The sequence below is a fragment of the Eumetopias jubatus genome, unplaced genomic scaffold (assembly GCF_037043125.1).
Source record: "Eumetopias jubatus isolate StellerSeaLion01/CBP00866 unplaced genomic scaffold, mEumJub1_p1.0 scaffold_10, whole genome shotgun sequence".
Classification (NCBI taxonomy): Eukaryota; Metazoa; Chordata; class Mammalia; order Carnivora; family Otariidae; genus Eumetopias; species Eumetopias jubatus.
In genome coordinates this window covers 30866588-30885391 of record NW_028274816.1, presented here as the reverse complement: position 1 = coordinate 30885391, position 18804 = coordinate 30866588, and the positions used below count along the sequence as shown (strand labels likewise).

General features: G+C 43.2%; 1 protein-coding gene across 1 annotated transcript in view; it reads right to left on the bottom strand.

Moving 5' to 3' along the window:
• Window positions 1-18804, bottom strand: part of WWOX (WW domain containing oxidoreductase) — a 922682-nt gene that overhangs the window by 673655 nt on the left and 230223 nt on the right. Inside the window, exon 6 of the mRNA XM_028096534.2 lies at window positions 7864-7952. Coding sequence (XP_027952335.1) covers window positions 7864-7952 — 89 coding nt within the window. The remainder of the gene's footprint in view (window positions 1-7863; window positions 7953-18804) is intronic.

Below are 18804 nucleotides of genomic sequence, written 5' to 3'. Positions count from 1 at the left end.
ACAAGTTCTTAGTGGCTACTTTCGAATTACAAAGGCCTCACCCAACAATCAAGATGCACTCAACACTAGTTGCTACAGAGACCATCTGGCTCATAAAGGCAAAAATATGTATATAGTTATTTATATATGTACCTGATTCTTTATGGAAAAACTCTGCTGACTTGTACTCTAGTCCAGTGATTTAAGTGGTCATTGTTGAGCACCAGCAATAAAATAAATATTATTTGCTAGAGCCAAAGACATAACATGGGTTATGGACACATCGGTGGGATGGTGAGTGTAGGAGGAGGTGGCCATGGACACATCGGTGGGATGGTGAGTGTAGGAGGAGGTGGCCATGGACACATCGGTGGGATGGTGAGTGTAGGAGGAGGTGGCCATGGACACATCGGTGGGATGGTGAGTGTAGGAGGAGGTGGCCATGGACACATCGGTGGGATGGTGAGTGTAGGAGGAGGTGGCCATGGACACATCGGTGGGATGGTGAGTGTAGGAGGAGGTGGCCATGGACACATCGGTGGGATGGTGAGTGTAGGAGGAGGTGGCCATGGACACATCGGTGGGATGGTGAGTGTAGGAGGAGGTGGCCATGGACACATCGGTGGGATGGTGAGTGTAGGAGGAGGTGGCCATGGACACATCGGTGGGATGGTGAGTGTAGGAGGAGGTGGCCATGGACACATCGGTGGGATGGTGAGTGTAGGAGGAGGTGGCCACAGAGTAATTGTACCTGCCCTCCAAAGCTGGGTTTTTATTCTTCCTGGAAGGGAAGATTTTTTGTGTGTCTTCAATTAACATACATCACTTTGATGTCATGAAACATGATAGTGACGGCTGAACAGAGAATTCTGTTGGGAAATCAAAACTGTTTATTTTGCAAACATCGTTGTGGTTAATTCCAACATAGTTTTGTGTATTCCTTAGCTGTGATGATTTTTAATGATGCCAAAAGGCTCACTGAATTTTTTTTTCTGATAAATTTAATTGCACCGTGGCCTCTAATTAATGTAATAAATATTCTTCTCCACTAAGGATATGTTTTTGAAGATAGTCATCATGGAAAGCGATCAAAAAATCTTAAGCTTCAGGACTATTTTAAGAGAGAAATAAGGCATGGGAGAAGTGAGATGGCAAATGGTTTACTGCCAGTGTCTAGCCCAGTTCCTGGCACCATTGTAAGCATTGAATAAATAATGAAGTAAGAGGGGAAAATGAAAAAAATACACAGAAAAGGAGGGGAGAAGGCAGATGAGGTACTTTGGTGCCCCAAAACACACAGGCTAATTATTTTCAGTATGTGCCACATATCTTCCCAATGTACCTGTATATTCAAAGCAGTATGTTCTTACAGCAACACTAATCATCTGGAAAAAGGGCCGAAAGCCAAGGGAAACAGATGTAGCAATAGCAAAGAAAATAGAGTCTAGCCATTTACTCTGAAAGGGAACTGCAAAGCATCCCTCAAATCAAGGGCTTTGTAAAGAGTAACAAAGAGCAGGGGGAAAATACTCAGTAGAGTAAGAAGTACTCTGAGATCCTCAGTGGAGCATCACTATAGTGACGATCATTTCTGCTTGGCTCTTGTGATGCTTCTAGCTTGTGGGCAATGTAAAGCTCATTTTCCCTCTGCTGTTGATTGCCAAGAATCTCAAAGCTCATTCTTAGGTCCAATGTTTAAGGATTGTAAAAGTCCTTATGAGATCCACATTTCCACTAGGCCCACATCTTACAAGTCCAATTCATCCCCTTTTCCTGTTCAAGTAGATTTCTTATTTCTATTTTATCATACCGTATGTATTCTTAAAAACCTCTCAGATCATTTTAGGAGCAAGATATGAAAAATACATGTTAATAATACTCATAGGCCCAGTGCACTGAGATGTCCCTGGTTATTCCATGCATTATGGTGCTCCTCTCCAAAACCATAAAAAAATGTATGTGATAATCTACTTCACATAGATTTGGAAAGCAAGGCACAGAGATGCCAACAGTTTGCCCAAGGCCATACAGCTATTAGGTAGCAGGGCTGGGATTTAAATCTAAGTACTGTTGAGCCACAAAACCCTATTCTTTCCACACCAGGGGCTGGCACAGTATGGCCCTTGCGCAAATCCAGCCCATCTCCTCTTCTTCTAAATAAAGTTTTATTGGAACACAGTCATGTTCACCCACTCGAATATTGTCCATGGCTGCTTTCACACTACAAAGGCAGAGCTGAGTAATTGCAACAGAGATCTTAGGGCCTAAAAAGTCTAAAATATTTATTCTCTGGCCCTTTAAAAAGAAGTTTGCTGACCCCTGCATTACACTATACTACTTTAAGTCACTATTTTTGTTTAATAAGAAATGACAGTATATACAATGTTTTTGAAATTTTTAAAAAGAATTATATTAAAAGATGCCTAAAGAATTAAATTTCAGAGAGAAGAAATTTATTTACAAGGGAATCGTTCTTCCCTGATATTTCTAGGTATATTAAATGTCTCACAATATAATTTTTCAATACCCTAACATGGAAAATGTATGGGATGGGGAAAAATTAACTTGTAGACTTTTTAAATTTCTCCCTAAAAAGTCATAATTAAGATCTAGATTTAGAGATTTCATTACAGTTAAAATCTGCCTCTCCTTTTCTTTTCTTTTAGTTCGTACTGTGTAGAAAAGCAAAGCAATATGATCCTTTGCTAGGCAAACCAGAAATGGATTTCTAACGTTGAGCAAAGAGTAATGCAGATATGTTGGCTAAAACATTATTCTTAAAATTAAACTGAGAAGAAAAAGAAAGATTAAGCTGTAATTTACACATTGGTCTTCAGGGTAATTTATCCCTCAAAATGTAGAATTTATTTATAATTTATGGCACACCCACTTCCATAGAAGGATTTGAGACAGCAAAATTTGGAGTAAGCATCCAAGAATATTATATCTGGGGTTAGTAGATTCAAGTTCTGAAAGTAATTTAGTGAAAAGTCAAAATAAATAACCTTGTTAAAGATTGTCCCCCTCAAATGTTTAAAGAAAACTGTTCTCTTAGCATTTTTTTTAAAACATCAGTATTCTATATTATTTTCTAAATGAAACAAAGTCTAATTTCCTTAAATTATACTAGAGACAAAAAGTTGAGAAGGCAAAGTAGAAATCCATGATCAAAAATGAAGTTCTAGAAACCATCAGAATTGTATATGTTATTTTAATATGAACAGAGTATCGATTTCAATTAATTTCCAGAACAAATCAAAACTCTTGGTCAACATTGTAAGAGTTGATTGGTACCTGGGATCCAGGCCAAGAGTTTCCTGTATTATGTGCCATTACCAATTTTCAAAACTCCAGGATTGGAATCCAGGTGTCCATTATTTCAGGAATATCTGGAATTCAAACTTTATAATATCTTCTGAATAAAGGAAAAATATCTACAGAGCTTCTGGTTCTAGTAGCTGTCGAACTGTTCCAGGCCCTGCTCAAAATATGCATGTTTCAGTGAGCTAAGCAGCTAGAAACTAGGAATGAAAATGTACAAAAGCGCCCCAAACAACGGACTACGGCTGCAAGAGCGCGTTAGAAAAAATGTCAATATTTGGTCTGAATGATTAGTAAAGGTCCCAGCGCCTCATACTCTGAGAGGTGCCTCTGCCCGCCAGGCAGTGTGGGCTCTGGCTGCTGTCCGGGACTGCAGTTTAAACAAAATTTCCTTCAAAATTCAGTTTGGTTGGGACTTACCACAGGCTCGGGCTTGAAACTTTCCAGTAATGCCCAACATAACTCAACCTGAGACACACTGGCCGACCACTACCACCACTGACTCTGGAGAGAACTGCCTGGAAGCAGGCAGAGGACTCCTGGCCTGACCACCCAGAAGAGTGTGTGGAGAAGAGCAGAATGAATGAATGCAAGAGGAGGTAGGCAGAGGAATGGAGCAGTCACGGTGTGCCGCGCCCAGGAAAGCTGGTGTTGGCAAGCAGCCACGCATGTCTTTTTTTTTTTTTTTAAAGATTTTATTTATTTATTTGAGAGAGAGAGGATGAGAGATAGAGAGCACGAGAGGGAAGAGGGTCAGAGGTAGAAGCAGACTCCTTGCTGAGCAGGGAGCCCGATGCAGGACTCGATCCCGGGACTCCAGGATCATGACCTGAGCCGAAGGCAGTCGCTTAACCAACTGAGCCACCCAGGCGCCCCACGCATGTCTTCTTGATGGCAGACTACACCACCACCCATGCAGTACTCTTGCCCAAGAATTAAATGAGCATTGGACCAAGCTCTAGACTTAGCTACACTTCACAAGAAATTCAGGAGACAAGAGAACAAAAGAACATGTTCAGTGGCACCACGGGGACGCAGTTCCTGAAGTACAGGATAGAGAAAACTCTCGAGGGCAACCCTGTCAACAAGCAAGCTGCATTAATTTAAAAAAAAAAAAATTGAGGGGAAATCTACAGATTAAAGCACATATATTGTGTTTGAACAAGCAACTGATTTAAACGAACTGTAAGAGAGCATGAAAGTGTTTCTTGTTTTTAATGGTGTTAAGCTGCTAGACTGTGGAGAAACTACCTACACAGATCCATCCCAGTCCAGGAATCCACGCTGAAACGTGGGACCAAAGTGTGAGATGTAGCAGGAAGAGTGGGTATGGATTCAGACTGGATTGTTCTGGATTGACCACTGGCTAAAGTTGGAAAACCAACTTAGCCTCTCTGTGAAAGACTGGAACCTTTCAATTTGCAAACTAGAGAGAAAAATGACTAATGCCTAGGATGGCTGTAAGAAATTAAGAGAGAGAATTCACTTATAAGTGCTGAGCACCCTGCCTTTCACAGAATAAAAAGCAAGCTGGCTAGCAGCTTTTATTTTGTTTAATCATTATTAGCGGCGCTCATTCTAAAATAGCCTCCCGTCCACCACCTCCTCCCCTGCCTGGAAAAAAGAAGGTATCCCAGAGTAGGCTGAATGTACATTTCCTCCTGCTAGAAGGCAGATGGAGAGTAGCTCTACAACAGGCTGCCCCTTCCAGCAGCGTTTGCATCTAGCATCTGTTTCTACCTTTCTCTGTGTCGGGATACACGACACATCGCCTCTCCCAGTGCAGGGAGGCACACGTGAGCCGGAGCACAAACCGGGCGGAAATACACACAGGAGCGAGGAGGCTGACAATACTTCTGGCGTGCTCACAGGCTTTAAAACGGAACAGCAAATGGGGGTGTCCACATGGAATTTCAATGTGAGGGTTTTTCCTCTCCTTGGTCCAACAGCACAAAAGGAGATTGGTTCTGAACTGGCAGGCTTTCTTTCATTTGTCATTATGTTTTACACACAAAGAAATTTTCATGTCTGAAGATGGGAGGTGATGAGAAGCAGGAGGCTACACGTGGTTTTTGGCAGCCCAGCCACCTGCACTTAAATTCACTTCTGACAGTGCTCAGAATCTAAAGACCCCTAAGTACTAAACTGTCATCTGCCTATCCAGGAGAGATTTCACTTTGGCAGTATTTCAAAAGTAAAATCACTCACTTTTTTATGCATGTTTTCGCCACCACAATATTTCTCTAAGCCGTGTAAAAGACTGGATCTCGAGAGACATATAAAAAGAGGTTTGTGGTACAGGGTTTTGCTAAAAGGAAAATCGTCTTCGTTTCTGAACCTAGAAGTACAAAAATTCAGTCATTTGCTAAAATCTAGGATTAGGGCAAAATGGGTGATAGCTTTCCCCAAGAGTTTGAGGTTGGGGATTACAAAAGGCAGTTGAATTTGGTAATTTCTGAACTACTTGAACTAACGGTCCTGCTATGACTTGGAAGATGGTCCTGTTATGTAACAGTTGGCGCGCCTCAGCCATACTGCTGCTCCCAGCACGGGCTGACCCAGGGACCGGAGGAAGCACAGAGAGGACGCACCGTGTGAGGGAGAGCCTGATAGTCAGAACTGGAGGGAAGTCCCAAGGCTGCTCCCAGTCGGCCAAGTGACCCTGCCAGAGTCACTCACTGTCTCTGATCTCAGTTTCCACTGCATTTCTAGTGAGAGACAGGGCCGCGTGGTGGGTGAGCAGAAGGCCTGCAGGGACTACGGCGGAGGCTCTCAGGCCCCCTACCCCCCTGCTTCCCACCTGTGGGCCCTCAGATAACCCACCTTCCCCTTCTAGTCTTGCTCTCCTCATCTGTATAACAGAATAAGAAATAGCAGCAAATCAGAAAATGCACACAAAGGGTTCTCAGTGCATGGCCCATAACGAGCACTGGATAAATGAACTGCTACTGCTCACTGCTGCTATTATTATTATTACTACCCTTCCAAACAACCCCAAAGACAGAAGGTCAAGGAGTCAGCCCTGAGCAATGAAAGTGCTTGCTGGCCCCTGAGATTACAGCTTCTAGTCTGAGGGGAAGTGGGTTTCCAGGGACGACCACTCTCTTCCCAGAGCCCAGAAGAGGGGCTGGGGCTTTGGAGGCACTCACCGAAGGTGTGTGAAGTGAATGAGCAAGTGGATAAATGAGCAATGCAGTTATACACAAGCAAGTGTCTTCAAAGCTATTGCTGTACCCTGAACTGACCTTCTCTGGGAGCTCCGGAAGGGGCTGGCAGCCACCAACTGGCAGATGCCGTGGAGAGCACACACACACAACCCTTTACGGGGACAATGCAACTCCACTCAAGACTCTGACTTTGTATTTCAACCTCAAGGACTCAGGCCACTTGCTAAAAGGCTTTAGAGAACAGACTTCCTTGCAGCGTAAAAGAGGAGAGTGAGACACTGAGGCAGACTCAAGAGGGACTGGCCACTGGCCAGCACTGCATACTCAGATCTACATAGTACCTTCCGAATATCTGGTTTAAATGCTTCCCCATACATCCGTCATCTGCGAGAACTATAAAACCAACACTCCCAGCATAGCCTAACCCCGAGACAACCTGTCATTTATCAGCATTCTCCCAAATTCCGTCATTCTGGTGCCACTTCTGAAACTATCTTATCCTTGGCACCACCTGTACTGTTATTAACTTGATCCTCGTGTTTAAATCAATTCACTAAAAAAAAAAAAAAAAAAAAAAAAAAAAAAAAAAAAAAATTAAATGCAGTTATTTTTTTAAATGAAATTTAAACTGCTATGTTAAACGAGAAACCAGTATTGCTTGCCCTCAATATAAGGGAACCATAAAAATAAACACTTGGAAACAAAATATTGTAATTAAAATGGAGCTAGCCACCATTGCTCTTCCCCAGCTCCGGGTCTGAGGTCTGCTCTCTCTGTTAGAAAGGGAGGTGGCATGTGATGGCATAAACACCTGCCAGCCCCTAGCGAACGCTTCCTCCTTCGGGCATTTTGAAAGACCAAAAGAGAAGGAAAGAAGAATAACTGTCTCACAACGTGGGTCCATGTTTTGGAGCCATGTTCACACATAGCATAAAATTATCACAGACGTGGAAACGGTAAAACCTTCTCATGCTCTGATTCTCAGCCCCCTTGGAGGACTGGATAAGTAAGGCTACTCGTTCCTGGATGCAATTAAAATATGCTTTTCCTTGATTCTGAGATGCACTGCAAAAATGTCAGTAATCAGGATGCATCCCACAGATGCATCCTACAATCAGCTGGCTTTTATTAGCCACTCTTACTAGTGCTTAAATAGTGTCTTTCCTTTTTTATTAGGGGAGCTGTTATTAGATTGATGACACATCTCATAATGAGGGTGACTCAAGAAGTCAAGAAAATATGGTATACCTTAACGGGGCCAACATGAATGAGCCTGCTGTTGGACACCAGGACAACACAACAGCCTCGCATTTGTGTTCTCTCAATTGTGTTCATCTGATAAAGACATTACAATAGCAAGATACTATGATCTATAACCCTCCACTGGAACACTCACAGATTCTTGGCCTTGAATGCTTGAGCAAAATGTTGCACGCTACGGAGCAGAGCGAGGTCCAGGGTCATTGCTTCTACCTTGGCTTTGTGCTGGAATGAGAGAAAATAAAAAGAAATGATAAATAACAGCAAGTTTAGTTCATGGTATCAAGTTACAGTAAATGTGTTATGGAACATGTCGGAATTCCCCTGTTTAATATTAGACGCCCAGAGAGAATATAAATCATCGGAATGAATGGAAGAACAGGGCTTTTACTGCCAAGTTTGGGAGGATGTGAGACTGGGAATCTACTAAAACCACAGGCTGGGGGTTGTGTGGTTTCACTCAGCGCATAGAGAAGGCTCCAAAGGGTCTTCAGGCTCACATATCTCCTCTCAATCTGCGTCCTAAAAAAAAAAAAAAAAAAAAAATAGGGGAATGCCAGGACAAAGCCTGGCTCTTGCAAGAATTCAGTAGATGATATTTTCATCTCAAAAGCTGCCATCCAGGTTCTGAAATGATTCCATTGAGCCTGTGTCAAAAATTAAAGATGATTCACTTAGAGAAAGTACAAAAGCAGGCAAAATTCATTTATTCCAATGGACCCTGAGTGACCTAGATCCCAGAGAGACCTCTGGTTTCACAACCCAGAAAACCCTACAGATAGGTGGGGCACACATGGATAATAAGAATGACTACTGTATGTTCAGGGCTGACCGTGGGCTGGGTGCTTACATGCACCATCTTGTTACATCCCCACAACAACTGAATGGGTTCTACTTTCCCTATTTTACATGTGGTCTTTTGTAAGAGATCCCAAAGCTAAGAAGGGTTGGAGGCAAGGATTCACCACGTCAGTCTGACACCAAAGCCCACGTTCCCTCCTTGACAGAAACTAGAAGGCCAGGAGCATCAGGATTTGAAGCAATCATATTCCATTGGACAGTGTCCTAGCACAATTCTGGAAAGATGAGGGTTGCCTTTCATACCTGCCCCATGTTTATGGGGCACTCCCGATTTTTAAGTCTGGCTGGCCTGGAGGGTATGCAATTAAGTACTATCACTTCTTAGACCTATCTCCTCCAAAGCATGTACAGCCAAGAATGCTGGGGCCACCTGCCTGTTCAGGTTAGGAAAGTCCCAGAAAACAAACGGCGAGCCTGGGAATTGCTACGGTGAGGCTGAGAGACAAATGGTATGAAGAGGGATGCAAACGGCACTGCCGAGCACATCCTCCACCTCAGTAGTCTTATTCAGGGAGAGGCACAAACTGTGCTGAGATGCTTAGGATATCTGTGGCAGTTTGAATTGGCCGCCTCAGTCCTGGACTGGAGCCCAGGTCCCAAGCCTTGAACAGTAAGTGTCAGGCAGCTGGGAGGCCAACTGACTTGGGGCCATTTAACATTTCTGAGCCTCAGTTCTCTCATTTGTAAAAGGAAAATATTAATTATCTTCTTACAGACTTGAGTGTAAAGCACCTAACATCCAGCCTGGAAGAGAGAAGGTATTTCATAAACTTGACTAGAAGCAGGTAAGATACCTAGTGTGCCAAACTCCTCCAGTCTGCAACAAATGGTGGTTTGGGTGAGCTACAGGGCCGCACGGTGGATGGAATGATATTAATGAAGACCGCATCGGACCAGCGTGCTGTTAGATCCCAGAGGATCCAGGGCATGTCTCCTAACAGAGCGCGGGTTTAGGGAAAGGGGTGTAGGTGATTAAATGACTACCCCAAACCCCAAAAGGCATATAGGTGGTGAAGGCAAGTTGACCAATGTAGACTGAATTTCCTTGGGTAACAGTGGAAGGTGCACAAATGTGCCAATTTTGGAAGAAGGAGAAGCATTTAACCTGTGCCAGGAAGAGGGGTGAGTGCCAACACATGGGTTTTGTTAGGAGTTTCCTAAGACCAGAGAATAGTAGAGCTGGAGGGTCCATGGTGACTTGAGGTCACACCCCTTGCCCTACAGAGAAAGATACCACCAATGGCAGAAATTAATGCACTTGAGTGAGGTTGTACCGTGTAGAGAGCTTGGGCCTCTAGACCAGGAGAAAAACCCCACTCACGTTCTGTCTGCATGGCTGATAACTGTCCGATGACTCAAATCTCTTTGGCTTACCAAGTCTGTCAATGGCTAACTTTTAGTCCCCATAGATTCTTACACTTCAGAAATGCTTGACTACTCCATTTGACATAAAGAGTTAGCAAATAAAGTGGCCTTTCACCCCCATTCTACGCCTCTGGCCCCAGCCTTACTTCACTTAGAGCATGATCCTCAATGCCACACAGAGAATCTTACAGAACTTTGAATGTATCACAAGAAGAAAGCCAGACACTCAGTTGGGGAGGCGGTGGTGAAGACATCGTTCCTCTCAGCCAAGCCCCTTAGGGAAACCCCATGGGATATGCAGGCCACATATCATAAAAATGCATATACATATTTCACTAATAAAACAGGAAGAACATTCCCAGATGGTGACCCCAAAGCAACTTCCAAAGAAAATGATGGCTCAGCCAAGTGGGCCAGTACATCCTTCTGCATGTGTGACTTACAACTGGTGAGTTGTCTTTTGGTCCTCCCCCTTCACTTTAAAATAAAGTACAGAGCTGCCACCAGCAATAAGAACAAAATCAGAACATACACATCCGGAGGGAACAAGGGGTCACAAGCCACTGACTGGTTCAACAGACTAATTCACAGGCTGTGGGTTCCTAGGCTCCTGGTGACAGTGATTCAAGTCCACACACTATTACTCAGGTAATTCTCCTGCCCCCGGCATCAGGTTTCCTGTTCCTGCTACTGACCCTGTGAATTGCAGAGAAACTGTGTGCAATCCGGCAAGTTCAGGGAAGAAAAAACACACAGCTTTTAGAATCAGTGTGTATGAGTGTGTGCATGTGCAAGCGTGCTGTGTGGGGGGGGGGGGCTGCTCTTCTGTCTCACAAACCTAACAACATGATAGACATGTATATCATGGGATGTGCTTGAAACAGGAACACAGCGGCCAAGGCACTCCCAACAGCACCCATTTCTGAGGGATAAACTGCTGCGTGCTAGGTGGAGGCAAGAGGCTCCGTCCGCCAGTGTGAGCTTTCCTGCCACGTCGGGCCAGCAATCTGGGACTGACCACAATACACTTCCCTGGTTTAACTCGTAAACTTTCTGATGTTGTTAACTTCGATTTGGAACCAGTTACGGACTCACAAGAAGTGGCAAAAACAGCCCCAAGCGTGCCCTGCCTCCCAGCACCAACAATGGGACACCTTACCCAAGTCTATAGCACATTATCAGAACCAGAAAATTGACAGTGCTGCAAACACAGTTCATTAGACCACAGACATTCCCTGGGCTTTACCAGTTTGGGGATGCACTCAATTTCTTTTATTTGGAATGTCTTTGTGTATAAATCTATGACAATTTATTCTATATATAGATTCACATAACAATCACCACGTTCAAGATACAGACTGTTCTACCACCACTACAGAACCGGTAGGTTTTTTTAATTAAGAGGTCTTAAATTAGCATTTGCCATCTAGAACATAAGAAGTTTAGGCTTTCTTTGGGCAGGGTTTACTCTTTGGATTGGCAAATCAAACACATATACAAAGTCCCAGCTTAAAACCCCTTCGTAGCTTAGAATGGCCAATAAGATACAGTCCAATTTCCTTAGTATGGCTCACGTAACTGCCTCCATACCAATCAGGAGGATGTGCTTCAGTATCCTTACTGAACAGCTCCCAAACCTCAGTATCTTAAAACAATCAAGGATCAGTGCTCACTCACACTTTGTGCCCATCCCAGGTCGACGCGACCATGTTCATCATGGTTAGCCAGGGACCTCCTGGCAGATGGGGCCTCCACCTTCTGTAACATCACTAGCCTCTACAGTGTGGGGAGGAGAATGTGACAAACTGCACATAGGATGGATCTCAAGGCCTTCACCCAGCAATACAGATGTCACTTCTGCTCAGATTTTGTTGGCAGAGCAAGTCATGTGGTTATGCTTAGCTTCAGAAGGTGCAACCCTCCATGTGCTCAAAACTATATATGTATATGTATATGTATATGTGTATTCTATATTTGTATTTCTATACATATAGTGGAAGAAATGGAAATTTGTGTGTGCGTTTGTGTGTGTAAATATACACACACACACAAATTTCCATTTATATATGTATATATAATGAAGAACTGTAACGGCTAACACACAGTCCATGACTTTGCCTTTTTCAGGGTTATTTCAGGCTACTTCCTACTTTACACTTTCATTAATTACAGAAAAATTAAGAAAAGACAGATGAATACGGACAAACAAAAAGCATCCACAATCCCAACTCCAAAATAAACTATTAACCTTGCATATGTCCCTCGCTTCTTCTTCGCCATCTAGATAGACAGATCCATCCATCCATCCATCCACTCAGCTTTAACAGGAAGAACTTCATACCAAGAGCTTTGAATCTAAAAATGCTATAAAATGCCTCTCTCAACCCTTCTCCAAATCCTCACTCTTCTCTCTAATCACACCAGTACACAATCTTTTCATCTCAGGCAGAGTAAGAATGTAAATTGATTTTAAATTATGTATACAGATGCCGGTACCCATCATTTTAAAACAGAACTGCACAGGTGGCATCCCACACGTGAAGCATCAGGCAACTTCTAAGTAGCTGAGAAGCCCACCTGCTCCCGACACCCGGGGCTCAGCCAGAAAAGCAGAGTAATTAAGCAACCCACATACTCTTCCTCCATTTCCCTGGGATCTGAGGATACTAGCTGGTGGCACAGTTTACGGACACACTCAATAGACCAAGTCTTATTGGTTTATTCTTTATTAAGTTCCAAAATCTGCCTCAGTGATTCAAGAGTCTGTAAATGCCCAACCAAAGGGACTGCTTGCTGCCGCTATAGAAGAGTGATCTCTCATATCATTTTATGTCTATAAACCAGCCAAGTGTGACTCAGATGTGATACTGCCTGAAACCAAAAGAACCATATGGGAACCATGCAGTATTTAAACAGAGAAGTGGGGAGACATTGTGATCCACAGCAGAGCCAGCAGAGCCAGGCTGACCTGTGGCCACAGCCCAGCGTGACCACAGCAACGGCAGCATGACGTCAGGGCAGCTATGTGAATGCTCTCGGCCTCAGCTGCCTCAATGGAAAATGGGCATTTGCCTTGTGTGGTAAGAGTAAAAATGAGATATGCTGTATATAAGGTCTGGGACACTTAAATAATAACTACAATAATCGTTATTTGGAAGCTCACTGCTAAAACATGTTTTTCAATAATAAAGCATATTAGTAATTGTGGTCTCCCTTCTTTATTTCATAAAATTAACATAAGTAACTCAGAGAAAGTTTGAATAGCAATTCAGCAATGGAGGATGATACCTGACCCCAAAGGAGGAGGAAGGGGGCTTGCTGAATCCCCCTGAGCCCACAGTAATCCAGTTTCCAAATTCAGTAAGTGGTTTGAACTTAAAAGGTGTTGGTGAAGGCCATGGACTCAAGCTGTACTGCCTGAGTCCAGCACTGACCAGACAGTAAGGGTTATGTCTCCCACTTGTGCATACAGCTTTCCATTCTATACAACAGAAGTCAACAAGTGCCTTACCAGGAAGTGAGGTAATATACGTAAAGCACTTAGAATAGTGCCTGACACTTGGCAAGTATTCTGTAACTGTTAGCAATGAATGTCTTTATTGTGAGTATTTTTGTTGTGATTCTTACCACTGTCAGCACCATCATCACCACCGCCACCACCAACACTGTCATCATCACCACCACCACCATCACCACCACCAACACTATCATCATCACCACCACCTCCATCATCATCACCATCACCACCATCATCACCATCATCACCACCACCACCACCAACACTGTCATCATCACCACCACCACCATCACCATCACCACCACCAACACTATCATCATCACCACCACCTCCATCATCATCACCACCACCATCATCATCATCATCACCACCACCATCATCACCACCATCACCACCATCATCATCACCACTGCCACCAACAACACTGTCATCATCACCACCACCACCATCATTTTTTTAAGATTTTATTTATTTATTTTATTTATTCATTTGACTGAGAGAGAGGGAGCACAGGTAGACAGAGAGGAAGGCAGAGAGAGAAGGAGAAGCAGGCTCCCCGCTGAGCAGAGAGCCCCACGCAGGGCTCAACCCCAGGACCCTGGGATCATGACCTGAGCAGAAGGCAGACGCTCAAGTGAATGAGCCACCCAGGTACCCCATCATTATTTTCATCCTCGGCATCAAATCGCTTCACTCTTCACTGCAAGGGCTGAAGAAGGGACATAACTGACCAACGGGAGTGATCTCAGAATACTGGCCATATGAGTCCTTGCTTCTATCCCAGAGCACCTTCTATCCCTACCTATCCCCAGAGCACCTTCTATCCCTACCTATCCCCAACCTGATGGGGGCAGTTGTCACCACCATTTCATAGATGTAGAAACTGAAGTTCTGGAAGCTCTTGCACAACTTCACCCAGTTAACAGTGGCAGAGCCAAGGTTCACACCAAGCTATGATTATAATCACTCTTCTATACTCCAAAATGCCCACACAACCTGCCTGTCTTCTCCCCCTCAATCCTCTCCCCCACCGCCCAGAGGCCCTCACATCAAGGCCAACCCTGGGGGAAACCACCAGGTCTCTAAGTGCCTCATAAAGAAGCAGCATGCAGCCCTGCTGTTGGTCCACAATACCAGAGACAACATTTATAAGCATGAATTCATTCACTAACTTTGCCTCTAATGGTAAATACATATATTCCATGGATTCCACCTCCTTTATTTATTTTCTTCTGCCTCTGCCATCATTGCAACAGGTAAGAAGAAAGATCTCACCCATGATCTGCTTACCATCAATGGAAGAACAAAAAAGGTAGTATCTCATGCCAATAGGCCTTTAGAAAACTGTATATAAATAATTCAAATGGCCAACCATACTTAAAAAACAACTTTTACTTAAAAAAGTCATCATTAATTATAAACTGCCTATGAATTAGCTGGGAGCATATCGATATGTTTGCCCCACAGTCTGATTTCTCCCTGTAATGAGTCAAAAGTATTTCGTATGGGAACCAAGACCCATTGGGCATTTTGGGGCATATTCAGTGCAATCAGAAAGTATTCTTCAAAATGCTCTCAGCTAGTACATGACCTTTTCTTCCTCCACTCAGCTTGACCACACACACTTTTGACACAATCCTAGGGCAGCAGCTCTAGTGAGAACAGCTCTTCAAAGCAACACCTTTGAGTTGGTCAAAAAGAAGAATACACAGTACAGTTGGAGGGAGAAGGATGGAGAAACCCAGACGTGCTGAGCGAGTGCAGAGAGCCCAGCCTCCAGCACACCCAGAGGAAATTCTCCTTCAGCAGTGGGGACTCAGCACATGCACCGGCAGATAAAAGATTTACTGTTTAAGGGCAATTAGCTATTGCGAATCCTAACTCGAAGGTGCCAAATTATGAGCATTTGATGGGTGTGTGGCTATCTCTCTCTCACACTAATGGAAGAATTCATGTCTGTGTTTCCCTTTTAAAAAGTTCTCATTTACATATATTCATTGATTATAAAGGCCGAAAAAATAATGAGCACCTACGATATGCTTGGCATTTACTTTTCATTTAAAAGTAATGTGAAAAATCTTTTGAAGTGTGTTTCATTTCCCCCATTTTACATACTAGAAAACAGAGACTGATAAAAGTTTAAAGTGGCACAGCTAGTGAGACATAGTACCCAGGTTTCCAACGGAGATGTGGCCAGCTCCAGAGCTCATGTCTTGGCTGGATACCACACTGCGCTGTACACCCGTCATCGTATTCCTCAACATATAACACCAAGAAGCTATAAAGAAATTAACATCATCTATATATTCTTATTTGTGTCTATTTTATATCATATTTATTTTATACATTTAGAACTTACAAGAGAAGCCTATTGCTGAAGGAGAAAATGTAACCAAGGCAATAATCTACATTCAGAGCTTATTGCTAATGGCATCCTGCAAATTCTAATCCAATGGGCCTTAATTGCATTATGCTGATGTCTCTCACCCTTCCACTTTACATACTCTCAGTCCTGATTTTATGTTCTGAAACCTTAAATAGGAGTTGTCACATTTACAACAGCAAGAGACACTGGAGCTGAGCATATTATTGACATGACATTATTCACTGAACTACAATACAGACCTAACTAAACTGGTTTAATAATTCATCAATATCCTATGTGGGACCTCATAGCACTAATTTCTCCACTATTATTTAAGTGATGTTAATGGTGGCAGCGAATGGCAGCCTCTTCACTGGGGAACGGGGGAGTGGAGAGATTCTTGCATCTACTTTCGGCTCTGGTATCTTTCAGTCAAACAACCCACACCAGATCGTGAGTAAATACAACGAGGAATTTGCCCAATATTGGCCAAGCCTAAACATTAGAAGGATGCACCGATAAATGCTCTTCCTGATAGGGCACCCAAGAGAAAAGGAGAGTCTGAGAGTCTCTTTTATGGCTCTAAACATTGCACTCATCTGCATACTATGGTGCATTTAACAAGAAAAATACTTAGAGGAGATTCAACATCTCCAAATAGGGAACCAAACCAAAAACAATCCTAGGCAAAGCCCAGGATTTTTGTAAAGACTTGGAGGACGGGGGCTGAGTTTGTCCTTCCTAAACTTTAGGTCAACCATCGGCATCAGCCCCTACTCCAGGGTCCCCATGAGCACCGCCTAACTCTGCCCTCCCCTCCCCTGCAAAATACACAAACATCCCTAATAAGAAAATCATGACAACTCTTTCTTCATTATACACAGGTCAAAATTTTTGCCTTGTGTTGCTGGAACTCAATTTATAAAATAACTGTATCAATATCTATAGGTAATTGTGAGGCTGATTCAAGGAGAAACTGCACCAGGTAACAGCTTATTTCATCTGGTGTATGAGTTTCGTGCCACGTAAAGCAAAACTATTAAAAATGCTTAGACAGTAATTGGCAATATTTTGCACTCTGGATAAAAAATGCTTATCTTGCCAGAAACTATCAAGAGAGTGAAAATATTCGAAAACCTTCCAATTTCCCTCTATGCAATGCATTCACTTTGCAGCTTAAAAACAGTTTAAGGAAGGACAGCGGATGGCACGGGAGTTTGGCAGTCAACATGATTGTGCATTTATGCCTTGCTATTGAAGAAAGAGCCTTTTTTCATAAGTGAATTTTTCATTCTAATGTAAGTGATGATTTACGTTAACTATAGGTAAAGCATGGTTACATTTTCCTGAAGGATTGCAGGCAAGTAAAGAGTACTACAATAAGTTGAAGCATAAAAGCTTTCTCTGTCATAATATTTATTATAATGGCATATAAAATAGCTGAAATAAATAATAGATGACTAAAGGTAAATTCATATGATAAAGAATCCTTCAGCAGACACCATTACTTTTGACTGCTCTAGTTTTATACACAGTTGAAGACTCTTAATAAACAGGCCCTATATCTTATGTAAGTACTGGAAACATCAAAGATGTGCTTAAAAGGCAACATACTGGACATGAGCTAATTTACTGTGTAATTATATTCTCAACAGGAACAGGCTATATATTTTGAATATTTAATAGCTGTGTTCTTAAACTTGCTAAGCACCGGAACACCCTATTTTGGGGAAGTCACCAATAAAAGAAGTGTCAGTGCCCTCCCCCTCCTCAGTTCAGAAGGAGGTGCCTTGCTGAAAGTACAGAGATCTGGGGCCCGTTGATTATCTGGTGGCAAGTCAAGAGCACTCAGTTAAACTGAACAGAAAGAGAAAAGCAAGATTTGTCAGCTATGGTTCTGAGCAGTCTGAATTCCCCAGGAAGGACTCGAGAAGTCTGGAGAACCTCGGGTGGAGAAATGTGATCGTCATGACAACCCTTAGTGTGGAGAGAACGACGCACGGACTGGCCAGCGTCTATCTCGAGGGTTCTCAAGCAGGGGCACTCTACCCCTGAAGGGACATCTGGCAAGGTCTGGACAAGTTCTGGCTGCCACGGCTTGGTGTCCCCGCATCTAATGGATGGGGGCTAGGGATGCTACCACACATACAATGCACAGATGGCCTCCGACAAGTGGCCCCGGAAGTCAACAGTACCAGCTCGCATGTGTGAGTTTGGTGGGAGGGTCTCTGGTCCAAGCTCAGTGGGCTTCGGCTACTTAAGTGTATCATGCGTGGTAAAAATCATATTGGCTCAGTGACGAAAAGTACAAATAATGCACAAGTGAATTTTACAAAGTGAAAAAAACTCTCTAATCCCACCGGAGATAAACAGAGTGACAACCTGACACAAATGCTTCCCGAATACAATTTCCACACATCTAAAAACACCGCACAACAACGTTTTCCTACCAACACGGCATTGTAGCTCATGCGTTATTTGCAATATTGTTTTTCCCTACTCATACATAATTGGATATATCTTAATAGAGTAGAGCTCTACTCCCACTTATTCCAACCAGTATGGTTAGGCCATTGAAGGGGCTGCTCAATCATTTATTAAAAACTGATCCACTTAGGAGGATGCGGCCCTCCACATCCTTCACTAGCTTTGTGAACTTATTGCTTAAATTCCCAATGTCTAACCTTCCCTGCATGTAAGGACAGAAATCACAGAAGACCCTCCTCCTTGGCATTGCTGTGAGGACTCAGTGAGACAGTAGCCGTGGCAAGCACCTTATGCAGATGCTCTGGGAGCATCAACCATTGCTCTTGTTGTAATTAGTATGATTTTATGTCCTGGCCAGTTTTTTGTTACTGAAAGCAAAGCTGCGGTATCTGTACTTTGCAACATCAGAATAGCTTCGATAGGATAAAATCCTGGAGGCAGAACTGCCAAATCAAGAGATGCCCACATTTTAAGTTTTGATG